Raw genomic sequence first — 22729 nt, 5'->3', positions numbered from 1 at the left:
ATGGGGTATTGTGTGTAGAATATTGAGGACAAAAATGAATTTAATCCACTTTGGAATGAGGCTGTAACATAACAAAATGTGGAAAAAGTGAAGCGCTGTGAATACTATCCGGATGCACTGTATGTCAGCTGTTCTCTGGTAGCATTTGGCAGAGTATCTTCCAATGCCCCCGTCCATTCTTCAACAGCCTTGGATACCCATTCCCCTGCCATAGCTGGCCAAAACATAGCTCCAGACAATGAAAATACTGCTTTAAGATATGTTTCAAGCTTTCTAATCTGTAGAATCTTTAAGAGAAGATACTGACAGAATAGGCAACATAGCACTCCTGATTAAATGCGTCACATGAGCATCCACAGTAGGAGGGATTTCCCACTTAGTACATTCTGTAGCTGGGAAAGGATACAAAGATGGTAATCGTTTCGTAACATGGAACCGTTTATCTGGGTTACTCCATATTTCTTCCATAAATTCAGTGAGCTGCTCAGATTTAGGAAAAGTAGCGTTTACTACCTTCTGGTATATAAACACTGGAGCCTTCCATCTAGGAGCCGGCTCACCATCCTGTATATTTAGGATTGAGTTGACCGCCCTCACCAAAGAAAGGACATCCACTGTAGAAGGATGGTCCTCCTCTCCCGAGATAGACCCTGGAGAAGAACCCAGCGCATCATCCAATTCCTCCGATGATGCGTCTGAATGTAAATGCTGAGCAGACGGATATTAGGATTTTGGTACTTACCGATAAATCCCTTTCTCCGATTCCACAGGGGATACTGGAGCCTAAGTACAATGGGGTATAGAAGCTGGCACCTTTAATAAAAAAAAAAACTGCCCTATTTTAAATTGCCAAAATGTGCCCTGCCCTTTTGAATGCGCCCTGCTGACCTGTCCTCAGAGGGATAGCAGCACGTGATTCCTTCATCACCGGCATGAACCGCGGTGCCCGTAGCACCAAGGCACAACCACCACCAGCCCAGAGATGGAGAATAATCTGATGTGACTGGAGATCTGGTGTTGGTCTCACCGGGCACTGTTTACATTCCTGATCACCTCTCAGCCAGCGATGAGGAGTACTGATGGGGCATGTGAGGGGCATTGCTTGGACATATGGGGTGGTCAAATGGCAGAGAGTTTAAAAATGAAATTTAATATTGTGCTACACTTTAGTGCCCCCTATTCATGATACACCACACAGGAGTGCTGGACATGCCCCCAAAGTGATAAAAACAGGAGCGTGTCACAAGCCCGCGCCTCATTTTGATCGCACAAGTAGGAAATATGAGCCCTTCAAAATGAAAAATTTCCCTATTCCGTGATCAGCCACTGACCTAAAAAAAAATAAAAAATCAAAGGGGTAAATTTACTAAAAGTCAATTTTAATGGATTAAATTGCTGTAAATCGATCAACATTGATGTTTTGTGTTCAAGGGCTAAATCACACATTTACTAACAAGTTTTATATTTCCACTTTTAAGTGTTAGTAAATGTGCGATTTAGGCCCTGAACACACAACATCGATGTTGATCAATTTAGATCGATTTTTAATCAAATAAAATGACCTTAAGTAAATGTACCCTCTAGAGTGAACACTAGGACACATTTGTAATGTGTTCTGAATAGTTACTTTTACCCTCAATTTCTTAAATAATTATATTTCTAATTTTTGATTTTGCAGTGCAAAGCTCTTATTAAATTAGAAGTTACATTCCCGGCTTTCAGAAGGTTTTTGAGTGTATATAATTATGTCTGTCCCTCGTGGCTATTTAATGTGGGACAAGTTGCATAATTCCGATGTTGCAATGCGGTTGAATAGTTTACTTAAAGTATCTCTGGGTCAGCAAACACTGAAGGTTTCCAAATCTTTGACTGTGCAAAATCTCACCATGCTGTAGTGTGGTATCATTCACTTTGGAAGACTGAACACTATTTTATATTGCTTGGCAGCACTCCCTGCTTCCTTCTACAGATATAGGACAACAAAGTGGAAGTCAGCATCTCTAAGAGGCAGCGGTGTGTTACTGTACAAACTGAGATACTTGCAGAAAATGATAGCATCTCCGGTGGAAAATCTATGATGCAACACAAATACTCATCGTAAAAACCCATTCAATACCTTACATCACTTAAACACAATATTCCATACAGTGTACAGTCTGGCATGGTCTTCACCAATTTATTATATCAAATAATTCATTTTCTATTTATTAAATGTAGTCCAAATTGGGGTAGGGGTGTTAACAATACTTAAAAAAAAATAAAATAAACAATAACCCACCGCATGATGTCAGCAGTGAAAATTCTAAGGGGCAGATTCAAATAGTGGCGAATTCGGTCAGCGAAGTTCTTTCCGCGGCAAAAACCTGCAGCCGAGACTTTTTGCTATTTAGGCCCGTATTCACTTAGAAGCGAAAAGCGGAAATCCGCAAAAAAGTATTGCCGATTGCGATTTTTCCGCAGGCATAAACTTGTCTCCGTATTCAATTCCATCCGCTTTTCGCGTACGCGCAAAAGCAATGTAATGTAATAGGCAAAAAAGTTTTGCCTCTGAATAGCAGGAGAAAAGAAGTGCAACAGGAGAAAAGTGGGGAAACCACTCAGAACCCTTGGAACAGGCCCCCAAAAAATCCCCCAAAAAGTAAGGAACACCCCTAAAAACTAGTTTGAATTTGGGGGCGAAATAGTACAAAGTGGGGATACAAACATAAAAAGTAGCGAAATAGACTTTTTGGGGGTCTGCTAGTCTGGGTGAGGTGTTTTTCTGACTGCAGGTGTTTGCTTCCGGTGCATTTTTTATAGCTTCACTTTAGCGACTTTTAAATATGCTAGCACCCATTTTCTAGTACCCCAAATTTGACAGGACTAATTTTCTGAAAAAAATAACTGCTTAATACCATTCTTCACCACTTGTGCAAAGACGCTAATTAGAGGCATTGTACCAACTTAAGTATCCCAAACAGTTTAATTACGGCTAATCGGGCACTACTGTGGGGGGGGTTCAACCTCTGTACAAGTTATAACTGGGTTTGGAAAATATACACCTTTAAATCTTTCTATATGATTCCCCTTTAAAGTGTGTGCTCCATTCCGGTGGACCTATGAAACTCTGCATGACCCGCTGTTAAACCTGTGGTCCATAAATGCCAACACAAGTTGGTGAATACAAGCGCCAGTATTCGCACGTCGAGGCTGCCAAACACAGAGGCGCTGCCTGGGAACCCTCAGCTCCCCACTTCCTACATGCACGGGAGTCCCCTGCACGGTAACAAAGCGGGCAATTGAAAGGACCGTGGACATAGAGTGAGTGTCTGGGCTGATCATCTCGCAGCATCCACACGAGTCCTAGGAACACTAAGCAGAACAGCGGCTGGAAAGTGAGCTTACACTGACAGTGTCTACATTCCTGCTGTATGCCGACTGTTCAAGTTTCTGATTTAAGCCACAAACCAAACACCACTATTAGCATCCTACTCCCGCTCCTTGCTGACTGTTCAATCCTATAAAATGAGCTACGTGCCCTAAGTTTTTCCACCATTATTGGATGTTTTAAAAATTGCACCTTAAACAAAAGATATGGTAATCTGCGGAACAGCACAAAGTGCAACTATACACAAATAATAAGTGACTTCCTATTCTTACAGGGACTATTATTATCTACAGGTCCTATATCACTAATTTGCACGGATATCAAACAAGCTTCATGGTAGCCGGATAACTGTTGAGGGAGAACAAAAATAATTTTTTTTTATCACAAAATAGTTTTTGTTTTTTATTAGCCGGATGCGGCTACATTAAATCACTATTCATCTTTATTTTTCTTAAAAGATAATAGTGGCTATGTCTGAGATGTGATATGTTTACATAAAAAGAGAAACACTGTTTATATAAAGAAAGAAACATTGTGTTATATTCATATAGAGTTTTCAACAGCTGCCTCAGAATTGTGATTAATTTATGTTTAACAGTTTAAGGAAAGAAACTTAGTGTCACAGTTTATGTAATCACTGTATTTTATATTACCTTTATTAAAATATTCTGCTTCTCATCATATATGGCATCTACTTTAAATACTAAAAACAACAATAAATATACTTTGTAAGTGTTGATGAGATATTTATTATTTATTTTCTTTTTTTTTTTTTTTTTTTTTTGTATAAGCGCGGTAACCTTTTTCTCTCTTTTGGGGGGTTCAGGCTGATTTCCCCAATTTTGACACCACTTTTCGCCTGCTCTGACTTCGTGTGTCTCCGTTTTCGCGTCTTTTGGAATTGAATAGGGCGAATCACGGGTACGCGCACGATAAGTTTCCGCAGCTAAAATACTGGATGTAGGCGAAAAGTCCGGCAGGCGAAAGTTTATCGCGTACGTGAAACTAATTGAATGCGGCCCTTAATTAGAAATGCACGTTAAGATAACGCCGCTTTGGAAGAAAATCACAGCTTTTAACATATAGCTCCAAAGTGTGTGACAACTTTTTAAAAGTTGCTATTTTAATGAAAAATTTTTAGAACATAGGGACTCTTTACATTAAAAAAAAAATATGGATCCTGTCATAATATATGCTTTAGAGCTCCCCGTAGGTCCCTCAGACCTCCACACATGATCCTCCTTAATCCTACATGTAATATGACTTGTCTGTGTACAAGACCCATAGTGAACAAGCCTTTAGGGGCATATTTCTAAAAAAACAAACAAAAAAAAAACTTCAATATTAAATACAGCACAGATGTATGCATGGAGGATGGCAGCTTATATCAGAGAGATCTGCTGTGGTCTCCAGTTTTCTAATGCAAAAGCCGCCCCAATGCCAAATTTACTTCTGAGGCTTAACCAAGGTAACCACCCGCCATCTTCACATGGAATTAGCCATTGTAGCCTATGGGCTGTACTTCGCAGCATTTACACAATGTCTGTCCGCACATGCACAGTCGGATGATTGCTTATGCGCAATAGTGCGTCCAGCTCCCGAACCCAGAAGTAAAGTGATCACATTTGCAATCACTTTACTTTTACACCAGTGATCGTACTGAGTGACAAAATATATGGGGCCCAACACTTTATGATGGGACCCAGAAATGGTCAGGTAGGACCCCATTTTTATAATTTATGCTTTAGAGCTCCCCACATGTCCCTCAGACCTCCCCACATGCCACCACACTTCCTCACATACCCCTAGAATGCCCATCTGATACCCCCAATAGTATCAGTTTTGTACACAGAGGTCAGACTGCAGTCTGCTGCGGTAGTTAGTCTTCTGCAGGAGATTTCTGTGAAATCTTCTGCATTAGACTGTTCTTACATAGCGGTGATATATAAAATTATGCAGAAACTGTAGTTTCTGCATAATTTTTAAAAAAACCGTGAACCAATAAATACATTTTAAAAATATACCAAAAAGATTTTCTACTCTTACACATAAATGCTCAAAGAATTCTCTGCTCCTAGCTGTGCACTCTTCTGTTCTTTTATTCAGTGTGAGCTGGATGGGTGCAGCTGCACTCATGCTACAGGTCCTTATGGCTCCTCGTATTCTTGATGTGTGGAGGAGGAGTTGGGTAGAAGAGTAGGAGGTGGAGACTGGTGTAGGAGGTGGGGAGCTGGGAACAGGAGTCAAAGATTATAGGTGGAGGGGAGATGGGGACAGGAAGAGTAGGCAGGGACATAAGGGGCTGGGTGCCAGGTATTAGATTTGGAGGGGAGCCAAGTACAGGAGGAGGAGGGAAGCTGGGGACAGGAGGAGTAGGCAGGGACATAAGGGGCTGGGTGCCAGGTATTAGATTTGGAGGGGAGCCACGTACAGGAGGAGGAGGGATGCTGGGGACAGGAGGAGAAGGAAGGGAAAGGAGAAGTCGCTGGGTGCCCCAGGTATTGGAGTTGGAGGGGTAGGCAGGGACAGGATTGAGGGTTGATTTTATTTCCCCTTCATCCTAAGGACCTGGACGTGACTTGGAGTGAGGGCGGAAGTGCGGTTCCCTGTCCTCACAGCACTGATATGTTGTCTCAAATGGATTTTCTGGCCACCGATAGTAGAGATTTGTACTCGCCATGCTTTGGGCTCGGTGGCTCGCCACAGGTTTCTATTCGCCCTCTATGCCCACGTGGATAGTAACTTAGGGTTCGTTCGGTGAAGAGCATCTCGACACTACACAGGAGAAAGGGGCTGGGTGCCACCAGGTATTGGAGGTAGAGAGGAGCTGCAGACAGGAGGAGGTGGAGGGGTAGGCAGGGAGAGGAGAAGGGGCTGGGTGTTACCAGGTATTAGAGGGAAAGGGGAAGAGGACCAGCTGAGAGGACGAGGTGGAGGGGAGCTGGGGACGAGGAGTAAGCAGGGACAGGAGAAGGGGCTGGCTGCCACCAGGTATTAAGAGGTGGAGGGGAGGCAGGGATTAGAAACAGAAATCCGGGGAGTGCAGAGGACAGGCGCACTGCGGTACTCTACTTCCACATTTACAGCAGGCGCCCAGTTGGCTGTTTTGTAACTGACTAAATGAACGGCCATGGCCGTGCTGTCCTCAGAAAGTGGTAGGGGAGAGGGGGCAGGGCCTCACGTCTGCACTTCTAGCCCAACAGCGGTGGACCAGCCACAAATCCCCTTCCCACACCTGTTTCACCTTTTTGGTCATAAGTATAGGTTCAATCAGAGTATGTTCAACTCCGCATTCTCATGCATACATTCAGGTCTGCTTTTGTCCAAAACTGTGTAAACCATTGAGACCTCTGGAAGGAAGAAATATTTTCACTTTCATCCATGATCAGTCGTGATACACAATAGGCTAAACAAATAAGTGGCTGTTATTCAATTATTCACAAAATAATGCACAAAATCAATCTATAAAGATGATTACACTGAAAAAACAATCCTATTTTCAGGGGCGTTTTTATAGAGGGAGCCCATGTGGGAACCCCCTTGTTTGGGTCCCCTCCTCTCTAACAGTGCACTGAGAAGTGCAGCCGTGCACGGAGAAGTGCAGCCTCGCTTCTGCATTACTAGCAGACAGCAGTGGACCAGCCAGCAGTACATCTACTCTTACCCGCACCCAGCCCGGCACAAAGCACACCCACAGTACTGCCTGCTTTAGGGTGCCGGGTGTCCACTTCAAGCCAGGGGCCGGGCAGGCGTCTTCTTCATGCTGTGGGGGGGGAGTGGTCCGCAGTCTTCTTCACGCCGGGCAGTCCACTCACGCTGACTGCTGAGTGAGTTGCAGCATCAAGGGGCGTGTAATGGCTGCTCCACTTCCTTTTTCATGTCGCTCCTGCAGCCGGGCCAGGGGAGACATCAATCGCGTAACTAGGAGCCAGGGGATTGGCTGGCAGCAGAGCGCGTCGCTAGGGACTCACCCAGTCTGAAAAAGTGAGTCCCCGGTAATCATTTGGGGGTATAATAGGCGATATAGTGCGAATCTACTATCACTGTACACATCGCAGGGACGATCTTCTATCAGAGCCTCCATTCTTGGATGTGAAGAGTAATAATAAATGTCCGCAATACATAATAAATTATTGTGGCGTTAAGTGGCATTAAGAAATTAGAATTATCCGGACCAAGTCCTAATAAATGTGCCCCACAATGTGGTGACAGGTTCACTTTATCTATATTTGTATTCTGCTTCTGAGCTTTTACTGACCGGGTAAAAGATCAGAACATGGGGTAAACTAACATAAGTAAACTCTTATAGCCCCGTTTTACCCTAGGGCCAAGTGTTAATGCCGCATAGTACTCAACGGCTGAGAGAGGCATGCTGATTTTCTTTTTCATCACTGGGGCCTGGGTGGTGCCTACAACAGTGGGGATCTTCTTATGTCCTTATGGCTCTTCTTCTGGGTTGCCAACCAGAGAAGGGTCCAAAGGATTTGTGGGCTTGGTGGTGGGACAGGCGCAGCTGGAGCAGGGTCTCCACATAGTCTGGAGTCTGAGGGTGGAGTGCTGCCCCGCAGCTCAGGCTGGATGAGCACTCAGGAAGACAGCAATCATGGCACTGTCACTACAAGGAGAGGGCAGGCAGAAAGGAGAGACTCATTATTGGCTGCAGCGTGCACAGCCAGCTCCTGCTCCTATTGGCTGCAGCATGCACAGCCAGCTCCTGCTCCTATTGGCTGCAGCATGCACAGCCAGCTCCTGCTCCTATTGGCTGCAGCACACACAGCCTGTCCTGTGTGACCCGCTCAATTTGCAAAGCTGGGTTCCTTACCACTAATTGCACATAAAAGATGTGCTATGGCATGTAAGTGCGATCCTGTATAGTGCAGTACCTCTGGTACACCCCTGCTGATGAAAAATAATGTAATTAAAGGAGTCTAAATAGTAAAAATGGCAAATAAAGATAATTAAGTTATCATGTAATTTTCTCTGATAAGCAGATAGATGGGTTTAATGACCTGGGACATCTTTGTTGATGTATTGTACTGGTGGAAAAGGGGCTTTTTCTAACTTGCAGATGGGTTGCAAGTATTTTTCCCCAATATTTTACTACTAGTACTGTACATGCACACTTACAGAACACCAAACAGTACTGTACATGCACACTTACAGAACACCAAACAGTACTGTACATGCACACTTACAGAACACCAAACAGTACTGTACATGCACACTTACAGAACACCAAACAGTACTGTACATGCACACTTACAATACACCAAACAGTACTGTACACATGCACACTTACAATACACCAAACAGTACTGTACACATGCACACTTACAATACACCAAACAGTACTGTACACATGCACACTTACAAAACACCAAACATGAGTCAATAATAAAAAAAAAATATGGACACTGATAAAAGCGCACTCAGGTGTTCTCCAATACGTCAAAGTTAATCCACACGACGAATTCCCGATATCCTCTTTCTGCACGATAGTTCTAAATGACGCATTTTCTCTGTTTCTCATGAAAACCAAGAGAAGAAATAAAAAATAAAAACAATACTATAGTGCAGTCTTTTCTATACTATAAGTACACACCCAGTGTGTTCACTCATAGTCCGAAGAGATAGAAGTGACAACCATATAGAGCCACCACGGGGAATTTTCCACCAAAATAGTAAACAAGGACCAAAAACAAAGTGGGACACACCCTCTGATATGTGGACTCTTACTATCAGCACTCTTGTTATATTGCATGTAGTAATTTCTTTTCTCCTTTCTCCTCTGTGTATTTGGATTCTCATATAATCATATAACATAAAAAAAAGAGAATGCCACCTATCTGTCATAATATTGTTTGAAAAAAAAGAAACCATGTTTTATTTAAAAAATAAAAAAAAAATAATTTAAAAATCCATAACATAATTCAAATATATATGAGCAGGTTATAGTTATAGTTGGCTCTCTTACAAGTCATCAGGGGTCATATAGCATGTAACAATCAGGCAGGTCTTATCCCGGGTATAGCCGTCTGTTAAGTCAGCACAAGAAGAAAAAGATGATGCCCCCCTCAGGCTGGAGAGCGATTAGCCAATCACAACTGACGCGTTTCTGCTTCCAAAGCCTTTGTCAAGGTGCCTACACTGTTCTTATGGCCACCAACAGCCTCCTACACTGTTTTTATGGCCACCAACAGCCTCTTACACTGTCCTTATGGACCGTAACAACCTCATACACTGTCCTTATGGCCCCCAACATCACGTGATGGGTGCAATAACATAACATACGTCAAGTTATCGCAATATCGACGCTAACTGAATTCTCCCCCTAGGACTGGTTATTGGTTTGGGGAGAAGACATAGTGTCGTCTATTTATAATTATTTATTTTCATTACACAATGCATCTGTGCAATGAGTGGGGGTACCTGCCAATCCACCCAAGCCTGGAGAAAATATGGGCAACAAAAAGTTACCAATGGCCACCCCACCGTGGACATGCCATTTCCACAATGGATATAATGCTTATATTATCTTTGGGGGTCCATGACATTATTAATGGCCAGAAAGAGGTTAATCATATGAATATCTCCAGGTTATATGTAATGTGTGAATCCGTTTCATTTACTCTGCTTTAATTTTGTGGATCTCTGTGGTACTGAATATAGTACATTATATATCTTTGTACCACACTATGCAGGTCCCAATAAAATATACTCCGTCACACAGTATTGCCCTAAATCAACCCAAAACAGATGTATGGAATGAGTTCTCGAGTTACAAATACAGGAGATGCACAGTAGTTCATGTTCCTGCATCACAGTGGTGGGGTCATGGGTTCAGATCCAACCATCTGTGTATTGTTTTCATGTCCTCCGCATGTCCGTGTGGCCTTCCTCAGGGATGACAATTTATGTGATGGACTAGTTCTATCTGGTGTTCCATGCAGCAGAAGAGTAAACTGACTGTTACTGAACTATAACGATACATATGACTGGTCATGCGCAAACAAAAAATTACATGCTTAAGTAATCACAAGTACAATGACAAACTGCAATTTAAAAGAAACAACAGATCTATTTATTATGAAGCCAACATCTACAATTTTTTTTTCTGTAAATCAACCACCTTATTACAATGCTACAATTATACTTGCTGAAGCAAATAATCTGGATTGTGGTTAGGGGATAGTGAACTATTTACCCAGAGACATCCCCACTAAGACTCATCTGAGTATATTATTCTGCCTCCATTCTTATATTATTATTATTATCATCATTTATTTATATGGCTCCACAAGTGTTCCGCAGCACCTTACAAAGTAGATAATCAAATAAGTTACCAGTGACTTACAATACAAAGCAGGAAATGGACATGTATAATAAACATTGCTATATTAGCGACCCTTACGCCCACATAAGCAGCCGAGTGTTGGTTGCCCTAGCGGGGAGTAAGAGATAAATTAAATTACAGTAGGGAGAAGCACAAAAGGGTATAGAGGGCCCTGCTCGAAAGAGCTTACATTCTTTAAGGGAGGGGCAGACGAACACTAGTGATACAGATGGGGTAGGCGGGGAGGAAGGAAGATGTAGCAGGAAGTTAGGATGAGAGCTGGAAGGCTTTAATTAAGTAGTGGATCTTAAGAGCTTGTTTGAAAGATTGTAGAGAGGTGCAGAGTCTGATGGTGACAGGGAGGGAGTTCCAAAGGTGGGGAGCAGTGTGGGCAAAATCTTGGAAGCGGGAGTGGGAGGAAGTAATCGATTGGCATGAAAGGCGGCGTGTATTAAGTGAACGAAGAGGGCGGACAGAAGAGTGAGGGGAGAGGAGATCAGAGATGTAAATGGGAGAGGAATGGGTGAGGGCTTTGTAAGTGAGTGTGAGAACCTTGAATTGGGTTCTGAAAGGGAAGGGGAGCCAGTGGAGGGCTTGTAAGAGAGGGGAGGCAGATGTAGAGCATTTGGAGAGGAAGATGAGCCGAGAATCAGCGTTGAGCACAGTCTGGAGAGGAGAGAGATGGGATTTGGGGAGGCCAGATAGGAGGAGGTTACAATAGTCCAATCTGGAGATGACCAGTGAATGTATGAGGGTTTTGGTGGCATCCTGATCCTGAGTGAGAAAGGGTCTGATCTTAGAAATATTCATGAGATGGAAACGACAGGACTGCAAGAGGTTCTGAATATGTGGTTTGAAGGAGAGGGAAGAGTCCAGGATGACTCCAAGACAATGCACTTTGGGACTAGATGAGATAGTTATGCCATCTATTGATAAAAAAATAGAGGGAGGTGAGGTTATGTGGGAGGGTGGGAAGATGATCAGCTCAGTCTTAGACATATTAAGTTTGAGAAATCGCTGGGACATCCAGGAAGAGATAGCAGAGAGAGAGTTAAGAGATACGAGTCAGTATAGAGGGTGAAAGATCAGGTGAGGAAAGGTAGATCTGAGTATCATCAGCATAGAGATGATAATGGAGGTCAAAAGAGCGGATGAGTTTACCTAGAGAGGACATATATAGAGAGAGAATAGGAGAGGTCCAAGAACAGAACCTAGGGGATCACCTATTGTAAGAAAGTATACCGTATGTGAGAAACTATTCCTGCCTTCTGCAAGACCTTTCTGCACTTGGACAGGTTTAACCTTATGTACTGCACTGTTCATAAATGCTAAGTATTTGTCATTTTAATTGTTTTTAAACAAATCTGACAAACACTATAACAGGTAGAGATGTGTCCTCATACATCTGGCCTCAATACATCACGCAGCGTGACTTGACTGGCATGACTGAGCCCCCAGGTCCTGTGCAACTCTGCTAGCGCCAGGCATCTTTTTTGTTGTTGTCACAATTGAATGCGAATAGGACTGTGTTGATTAATGTGATATGCGACACTTGTATATATGTGTGCACCTCAGTCTGTACATGAAGCACAACGGAACTTGGAATGAAAACTGCTGCGGCTGCTACATTGTAGCACTTCTTATACAGATTCAGGGATTCAGTCGCACACAGATATACAAGTGTCACATATCACATTAATCAGCACAGTCTCCTGGTGCGTCCTATTCGCATTGCATTCAAACTTCGATTCATTTTTTGGCAAAGCAGCACACAAAAAAGACGCCAGGCGCCAGCAGAATCTCACGGGACCTTGCGCGCCGAGTGGAGCTTTATGGCGCGACTGCAGCAAAGAAGTGTACGGACACATCTGTTAGAGCCGCAAAACAACTATTCGGTCCAATCGAAATTTAAGCACTTTACATAAGATTGACAAAGTGTGAAAATCTGGTTGATCCATTAGCTAATGGGGTTCACCAGCTGACAAAGAAACAGGATAGCTATTGAGATCTGGTGATATTAAAAGCACATCCAGAAGCGACACATTCAGCATAGTAATGATTTCTCCGACATAAACTATTTTACTCACTTACCCATCGGCCAATTATCATAGACATGTTTAGCGATGTCTGCCGCAGAATCGTTTGGTGAAAAGAGAAACTCTTTTGTCTTGCCGCTTACCAAGATGAGACGTAAATTAATCTGCAAAAGAAAAAGTCAGGAATTTAGGAGAGATTGATGAAAAATGTTACTTAGTAGAACATGATAAAAGAATGATCGTCCTGTACTCAATTCCTCAGGCTGTATATTCACATATTTCATTTTCATTAAATCTGATATTTTGATGTTCGACTGTATCATGTTCTCTGAGGTGGTATTTAACTATTGGCGATGACTGGCTGCACTGATAATTACAGTAACCCAAAAGTACAGATATTCCTGCAAAGATTTATGACAGAAGTTAACTGTTTCTGTACTTCACCCTCCAGCTAATATTGACCTTACTCTTCTCCTTCCACCACCACATATAATACTCCTGCACTTCTTCCCTCACCACGTCACATTACTCCTACTCTTCCTCCCACTAACTTTGCTCTCTCTTCCTTCTCCCACCAACTCGTATTGCTCCTGCCCTTCCGCTCCCACACCCTACATTGCTCCTGCACTTCTTCCCTCACCACGTCACATTGCTCCTACTCTTCCTCCAACCAACTTTGCTCTCTCTTCCTTCCCCCAACAACTCTTATTGCTCCTGCCCTTCCTCCCCCACACCCTACATTGCTCCTGCACTTCTTCCCTCACCACTTTACATTACTCCTACTCTTCCTCCAACCAACTTTGCTCTCTCTTCCTTCCCCAACCAACTCGTATTGCTCCTGCCCTTCCTCCCCCACACCCTACATTGCTCCTGCACTTCTTCCCTCACCACTTTACATGTTCTTCATCCTCCTCACATTGCTCCTCCTATTCCCCCCGAGGAAAAAAGGAGGGGCTGGGCTGCATAATAGGTGCTACCTGTTCTACAGTAGAAAAAAAGGTAAGATGCAGGTGCACACTATAAGCACTTAGAGTTCTAATGATCAAAATATTTATTATAAACTTCATCAATTAGCATGTTTTTAAAAGTAAAGTTTCTTAGTACATGTTTGGCCAAAGATGTTTGCCCAACTACACTGTCAGGGTGAACCTTATAAGGTAGGTCCTTAACACCCCTAATACTTTCACATTAAATATTCCTCCTATTCCTCCCCTACCACCTCACATTGGTCCTGCGTTTTTCCCCCATCACCGCAGATAGCTATCGCTGTTCCTCTCCACCGCCTCACACTGGTCCTGCTCTTCCTCCCTCACCGTCTCACACTGGTCCTGCTCTTCCTCCCTCACCGCCTCACACTGGTCCTGCTCTTCCTCCCTCACCGCCTCACACTGGTCCTGCACTTCCTCCCTCACCACCTCACACTGGTCCTGCACTTCCTCCCTCACCACCTAACACTGGTCCTGCTCTTCCTCCCTCACCGCCTCACACTGGTCCTGCTCTTCCTCCCTCACCGCCTCACACTGGTCCTGCTCTTCCTCCCCCACCGCCTCACATTGCTCCTGCACTTACTCCCCCACCGCCTCACATTGCTCCTGCACTTACTCCCCCACCGCCTCACATTGCTCCTGCACTTACTCCCCCACCGCCTCACATTGCTCCTGCACTTACTCCCCCACCACCTCACATTGCTCCTGCACTTACTCCCCCACCACCTCACATTGCTCCTGCACTTACTCCCCCACCACCTCACATTGCTCCTGCACTTACTCCCCCACCACCTCACATTGCTCCTGCACTTACTCCCCCACCACCTCACATTGCTCCTGCACTTACTCCTCCACCACCTCACATTGCTCCTGCACTTTCTCCCCCACCACCTCACATTGTTCCTGCACTTTCTCCCCCACCACCTCACATTGTTCCTGCACTTACTCCCCCACCACCTCACATTGCTCCTGCACTTACTCCCCGACCACCTCACATTACTCCTGCTCTTCCCACCTCAACAGCTAAACATTCCCACTGACTGAGAGCCTTGACCCAGGTGTAGTATATGATGGACATATAGATATTTCACATATGCTCTATTAACACATTATAACTACACTAAGCTAAGAGAACAAAAAAACATTTTTTATTTTTTGCTAGATACGGTTTACTAAGGTATTGGTTTGCATTAATTTTGAATTGTTTATTTGGCACAAGGCACACTTAATGTCACAAAGATTAACAAATTAAGGTGATTAAACAGGAACACAAGTTCGTATTTTTTTATTCAGATTAGGATTTAATTCGCTGAAAGACGCACAAAAGAGAATATTTATGTTCAAATTAACTGACCCCCCCCTCCAGAGGAAGCCTACACCATGATGGAACTGACTGAGTAATAACATAAGGATCTAAACCCTAATCTGACTGCTAACAGGATGTCAGCTGTGAGTACAGATCAAAGATCCCTGAACTGGATTACAAGGAAACTGGGGAGCCAGAGGTGAAAAGCATTCTTTACTAAATTCACCGAGGCAGTCATCAATCACCCTCTCTTCATTAGTATCCCGCTCCTATAGATCAGATCACCCACTGTACTGTTGTCAGTAGAGACAGCTCTGCACCGCAGCCGACAACTCATTAAAGTATAAAGTAACAGCACAAAAGATGCAGTCATAAGTAAAGAAAGATATTGCTGTCTAAAGACGTAATATGGCTTTTCAACTTCATCCATAAACCACAGTTAAGTACTTTGCTAAAAAGGTCTACAGGGTCTTGTGGGATTAGATAGATAAAAAAAAAAAAATTAGACATATTATATATATATATATATATATATATATATATATATATATATACACACACACACACACACACACACACACACACACACACACACACATACATATATACATAGATTACTAATGAGTCTATTGGGTTGAAAAAGGTTGAATTGAGCATATCACGAAGTTTATAATGAAAGTTAGACAGTTGTCTGTGCTGGAGGCAGCCCATGCCCATTGAGAAGCCTGAGGAAATGAATGACACACACCTCGATTCCAGCCTTACACATTAGTATTCTCTCATACAACTGGCAATGAATTCGCTCTAACACTTAGCTGGACATTTAGCACTGATGGCTGCCATGCTTTTTATTTTTTTAAAAGTATTTCACAGTTCACTTCTAGTTATGGCTTGCGCACATTAACATCTCTCTTCTCTTTCCTTTGTTACCAGGTGCAGGGAGGACAGACGGAATCGGTATGATATACCGCCAGACCCATGCCTGGCGGTTCAAATTCCGACAGCGGCAGCCCGACAATAATGAAAATCCTGATCATCCCCAGGTAAGTGTTCACTAACATACTCTACCCCCTAACCCTCCCCCCAGTGCCTAACCCTAATCCCCCCTTCCCCGCCGCCTAACCCTAACTCACCCAGGGGGGTGCCTAACCCTGACCCTCCCTCCCCCTAGCCTAACCCTAACCTCCCGGGGGGGGGGGCCCTAACCCTAAGTCCCCCCCGGGGGTGCCTAACCCTCCCTCCCCCTAGCCTAACCCCAACCCTAAGTCTCCCTCGGGAACCCTAAACCTAACCCCCCCCTTCCCCCCGCGGCTATACGCGCTCGTCATCCCTTCGATCGGGATGCCGGGCGTCGGTAAAATGATCTGTAGATGAGGACAGATTAGTCCTCATCCACAGACCACTGGACAGGGGCAAACAGGACAAACTCTACCTTCCAACCTGCAATAATCACTTTGGTTAAGTGCACGGGTGCAGTGTAATGGCAGGTACTAGAGCAATTAGCACCAGATTAGCAAATATCCATCTGTAGGTGACTATGCATCTTTCCTATGTTCACCTTTTAAAATTACAGGACCATCTGTAAGATTTGTTTTATCTTTGCTATAATCCCTGTCCATAACTAGGTCTTTAGACGTGGCTAAACCCGATCTAACTGAATTACTACATTGACCGCCCATTAACTAGCGCGCTTAAAAGAACAATTGAATCACAGTTTATTATTATCAGTATTCTTAGTGCTTAGAGTGTGCATCTGCATTTTCTGTTCATTTTTCTACATTGAACTACAAGTCTCAGCATGGTAGCACCTCTTCATTGGGGTGATTCAATTCAGTGCATTGTAAATAGCATCGGGAAGGAGTTCCCGGAGCTATTCAATTGACAGTGCTGTGAAGTCCGACCGCTTAAGTCGGAGAATGCCGGTTTACTGTGCCTAAAGCTGGGTGTGAAGTCACGCTAACCGGCATTCTCCGACTAAAGTGCCGGCAGCATGGCTGTTAGCACCGCACTAAGCCGGAAAACAGCATTGCAACTGGCACTTAAGTTGGATTTCTGCTCGCACCTCAGGAGGGTGTGATAAGAAATCTTGTGATTGGAATTAACAACGTGGTAAATTGAATAGCTCAGGGAACGCCTTCCCGGGGCTTTTCAACATCGCATTAAACTGAATTGCCCCCATTATGTTTTAAATTGGGGTGTGCAGTTCAGCCCCCCCTTCTCCTATTAAAGAAAGGTGTCACAACAGACAGTGCTTTGCAGCTTTCTGCATTGTGGGGCTGCGTAACTACAGACCAATCAGAGAGCCCATTCTGAGCCCTCGCAACTTACAGAACTTAAAGGATCTGCTGCTAACGTCTTGGTGCCAGTTACCACAGGACACCCTCAGAGGTTTTGTGAAGTCCATGCTTCGATGGGTTAGAGTTGTTTTGGTGGCACGAGGGGTACCTACACAACATTAGCAGGTGGTTTTAATGTTATGGCTGATCAGTGTATATTAAACACACACATACACACATTAACAAACTCATTGGCCACTTTAGCAAATATCTAATAAGCCCATAATGTGTCAGTAACATGCATAACAGCACATCAAGAGGTTCAGTTGTTGTTTAGAACAAACACTGGGGTGAATGTAAAAGATTCAGTTTGCTGTGCGATTTAAAGCATTGATTTATTGTTTGTGTGTATTAAAAAAATATTGCAACAAAATTAATACTACTGTAAACTCGGACCCTCGGGATGTGGCGGAATGAAAGACATGCAGCATTAGCGTGTAGTCCACAAACCTCTAGCAAATGGGTGGAGCTATCACATCAACATGGACCAGGATCTTTATGGAATGTTTTTAGCACATTGCAGAACCCATGCCATGATGAATTCACACTGTTATGGGGGAAAAAGCGGGGGACCCCAAACAGTGCTAATAAGTGTACCTAATAAGGCGGCCACTTAGAATAAATACATATACACACACACAAACATGCGTGCAGATATGCATACATACTGTAACATTCATTTCTCCAATCAGGGACTGGCTTTCATTCATAACAGCTGTGTTGGATTTTCCAGCTTAGAAGAGACCCGGGCAGCACAAAAGGTGATGAGCAGAGATGTGAGCGATGTTACTATGCTGTCCATTAGAAACTGATATGGTGGTCTGATTAGTCTGCTGGGTCGTGTGGAGAGTATTGGGAGTGGGAAGAAAATAAGATTTGAACGGCTTTAAAAAATGCAAAAACGTAGTATATAAAGGTTACCTGCATTTCAAAAAGCATTAGATTACATTTTTGTAAACGGTTTTCTCACACATATGTAACGTGAATACAATGGTATTGGTAAGTAATGCTGGCTATTGGGATGCCTCCTGTCAAAATACAGACAGCGGCATCCCGATGGTTGGTATCCCAACAGGGGTCGGGTAAGTATACTTACCCTCCCTCCTACTCCCCCTAACCTCCCTTCTTGTAGCCTAACCCTAACCCTCCCCGTTAGTGCCTAAACCTAACCCTCCCCCCTTAGTGCCTAATCCTAACCTCCCCCCAGTGGTGCCTAACCATAACCCCTAGGGGCGCCTAACCCTACCCCCCCCCAACCTAACGCTGTACCCGTTATGCTACCTAAGACTACCCCCTCTTTACATAAAGACAACAATCAGGTTGTTTTTAGTGTAGCAAGAAATTCTTTGCTAAAATCCTAAATCGCTTATGGATGGCAACTCACGTTTTGGACTCTTGCACAAGCAAACACCCAGCATTATATTTTTTAAAAAGGTAATTCTGTTAATTTAGTCTTTTATCCTTTTTTAATAAAGACCTTCCCCTCGATAAGTAAAACCCTGCTTTACACAAACTATACTATAAGCAGCTCGAGTTTCTATGTCCCAAGCTCCAGATTGCTGAATTCTCCCAAATTCGCAGCCTGGGGAGTTGTGCCTCTGTCAAGGGTGTACCGCCAGAGGATCCATCACTTTGGAGGAGGAGAGGTCTTTAAAAAGCATATAAAAGGCTTCAGAATGATGACCAATATGCTAGTGTTTTTGGAGAAATAAATTATTCCCAATAATAGGACCCATAATGCAGCAAGAGTGATAAAGCAGCTGGATCTATTCACAGACACATGGAAATGATAAGCTATTTGTTTCCAAGCTTGCTTTTGGATCAGGTTGTGAAAAGCCCTCTGATGTCGACATGCAGCAGAAATCGTCGCCATGGAAACTATTATCTCTCTGAGCTGATCTTGAATGATTTACGGATCTTTTCAGGTTTTGAATCGGGGCAAATTCCTTTGCTAATGCATTTATATGTGGTGCTGCATTAGATTTAGAAAAAAAAAAAGAAGACCCGTTTGTTTGTATGTACACATGATTTCATTTTGTGAGAGCTGCAGCAAAATAAGGGGGCAAGATGAGATAAAAACTAAATTAGACAAAGTCACGACTGGCATTAATCACAAGGTATCCTCTTAGGATTACACCATCTATTTTTGTTAACCCCTGTTTAGAATAACTGGTATTGGTATTTTTACAAGCTGAGTCACTGGTTATGATACAAGAAGAGCAACGATGGGCATAGGTAAGAATCTCCTACTAGCATGATTATAGGTGGTCTGTTACAAGACCACCCCAAACTGGAAGCGGACAGTCCTGTAGTAAGAAGGTAATATACATAGTTCAGCATGAACTGTACTACGATCCACTGCAGTGCTATTAAATAGAAAAGTTAAACAGCCTAGAATATTATTTCCTGTATCTCCGACACTTGCAGCCATGTCTCACATCTTTAGGACAGTGTTCTAATGGGTCTAATGCAGGCCAAAAAGATGACTCTTTATTAAGCTGATCTCCTGTGACATTATTGGCACTATTCCTGCATATGTACCTACCAATTCACACCAGCGCATTACCGCATAACATGTGTGACTGCTCCGCTAGAGAACACCTGCCACTTAAAAAGCCTATAATGCTGGTGCAATATCACAGTACAACATTGCAGTTGTGTAAGGCATAAAAACACCGCCATGCCCAATAAAAACTTGATTGACATCAATTGGATCATTACAAGGTATGACGGTAACAGGGGTTGGGAATGGCACCAGATCAATCCAGCCATATCCCGACTGCACTCACAGGCACCAGTCACGCTGGTAATAATCCTACCTCTTGGGCCCCTGGACTCCATCTTGGACACTGATTATGTCATTTGGAGGTCAAGATTGACCAGTGCAAATAGGCACCGATTTAAAAAAACTAAAAATGATCTTACTTCTTGCTCACATGGCTTTGGCCATCTAATCAGACAGTATTGCTGGATATTCAACATGCAGCCCTCCAGCTGCTGTGAAACTACACATCACAACTATTAGGACATGCTACAACTGTGGCAGGGCATGCTGGGATGTGTAGTTCCATAGCAGCTAAAGGGCATGTTGAAAACCCTTGCAGTCTAGTCAGATCCATATTCCTGCCCATCGCAGTTCTAACAGCCCTCAAACCCATCTATCCACACGGTACTCTCTTCCGACACTGGAACCAGAAAACTCCTAAGGCTTGAAATGGCCCAGGCTGACTGCAATCATCATGTAACTTCATAGTATGGATACCAAGCAGCAACCACGGCCAAACTGCTCCATGATGGCAAAGAAAGGTTATCCTAAACCAAGGGAGGGCAATCCGTGTTCCCCAGCTGTTGTAGAACTACACATAACCAGCTTGCACTGCCACAGTTTTGCTACATGACCATGCTAAATAGATGCAGGGCATTCTGGGATGTGCAGTTTAACAGCAGCTGGAGGGCCACTAATTGCCCAACCTGACCTAAAGAGCCCTTTAGCATTCGGCAACTAGGGGCACAGTTTCTGCTTGTGGTAATAAATCTAAAGATACAGTATAGGTAAGCAACTGTCTAAGATAATTGTCCTGCTATATTCAATAAAATATAAGTAATTAAGTGGTATACAAAAATAATCATACTTAGAAATATGTTCCATTTAACGTCTACGTTTTACACAAAGGAAAGGGGGAAAAGTCAAATTAATTAGCAAGCTATAAGCATTTGATAGATAACAAATTAAACAAAGGTTAACACCCACTTTAATCATTATGCAGAGCACTGATTGATCGTCTTGCACTTGACAATATTTTCACTAATTCTTTCAGCAGGGGACTTTTCAAGTCGTACTCTTAATTATAGAATTTCACTACAAACTGCTCATTAAACGAATTTAATTACACTAAAATGGGTTAAATAATCTGAAAAGGTCTAACAAAGCAATAAAAATCTCTTTCGCCCCACAGGTTTAATGAAATGTCTTTTGCAAAGATATGAACATTAACTCTAGAATCTGTCACTAGTTCTATCCATCCTGAGGCCTTCGTGCAGCTGTCAGATTGTAGGCAATGTACAGAAACAAAAGCTTAGAACCTAATAAATGGCTTCCAGGCCTTACAGTCTAAAGGTGCGTATCCACTACGCGACCTTACGGACCGATTGCACGATTACGACATCGTAATTCTGCAATCGCTCAGTAATCGGCCGCAAACTGGGCAGTTAAATGTCAAAAACGACTGGCGATGCGCATGCCCGCTGCTCGTTTTTGACATCTATCATCGTCCGTACATGCTGGTCAACCTATGACGTCCGGTTCAGCATGTACGGGGATGGTGGATATGCCTACACTGAACATTCAGTGTGGGCACATCAGACGGAGAAACGACAGCACGATTACAATGTCGTAATCGTGCTCTCGTTTCTCCGTCTATTAGTGGATACGCACCTTAAGAGAAAGCTGAGCAATTTATACGCTCATAGGTTTATATAGATTAAAAAAAGTCTTGCTTAAAAAAAAAAAAAAAGTCTCAGCATAATCACTACTGCTAGAAACATCAGCACTTTATAAAATAACCTATCACTATGCATTTTACATTCAGAACAGGGATGGGGAACCTCAGGCCCAGGCGCCGTATAAGGCCCCCGGAATCACTTGTTCTGGCCCTCTGAGTTTTTTTCTGCTAGCCTCATCTGGCTACCAAGGTGCCTAGAAAGGCACCCTGCAGCCAGAATCTATGCAGCAGTGCCGCCTGGAGCATCCTTGGGATGCTTCAGATGGTCACATCACTGCCCTTACAGCTCCCCGCAGCATCCTCAGGATGCTCCAGGCATTGCTGTAATCACCGGCGATTGTGGCCCCGCCCTGTGTGACATCACACGGAGGTGGTGTGGCCTGCACAGGGCCCGCCGCCAATAATGTTATATACATCAAAATGGTCCTCGGCAGAAAAAAGGTTCCCCACCCCTGACTTAGAAGATAATGGCATGAGCATAAAAATGCAGTCACTGTGGTCTTATGCATGTACCCTGAGTCACATCAAACGTCCAACTCAAAGAACAGCAGCATTTCCATGTCAGGTGTACAAATGCGTACTGTACACTTACACCCAAACAAGGTATAAAATGTGCTCCAATAATGTTGGTTATAATGTAAAGTGAAAGGTCATATCTGTATATGAGAGAATAGTGTCTCGACAAAGTTATTAATAAATGTGAGCGTTGCATATAACATTACATTTAATTATATACAGTATAAAAAAAACACATCCTCATCCATTGTTTACCGCTTTATAATTGTATCAATTTTCTGTAAATACTTCAAATGGAAATGACAAATAAGAAATCTGAATAGATGGTTGCAACTTGGTTTAAAATA

At 43.3% G+C, this 22729-nt stretch overlaps 1 protein-coding gene across 1 annotated transcript in view; it reads right to left on the bottom strand.

Moving 5' to 3' along the window:
- The window catches only part of UBL3 (ubiquitin like 3), a 181457-nt gene that overhangs the window by 60686 nt on the left and 98042 nt on the right, over positions 1 to 22729 (bottom strand). The window contains exon 2 of the mRNA XM_088460263.1: positions 12792 to 12900. Within this exon, the coding sequence (XP_088316389.1) occupies positions 12792 to 12900 (109 nt within the window). The remainder of the gene's footprint in view (positions 1 to 12791; positions 12901 to 22729) is intronic.

The sequence above is a fragment of the Taudactylus pleione genome, unplaced genomic scaffold, assembly GCF_031769625.1.
Source record: "Taudactylus pleione unplaced genomic scaffold, aTauple2 ptg000043l, whole genome shotgun sequence".
NCBI lineage: Eukaryota > Metazoa > Chordata > Amphibia > Anura > Myobatrachidae > Taudactylus > Taudactylus pleione.
Note: the sequence above shows the minus strand (reverse complement) of the source record. Positions and strands in the feature narration are given on the sequence as shown.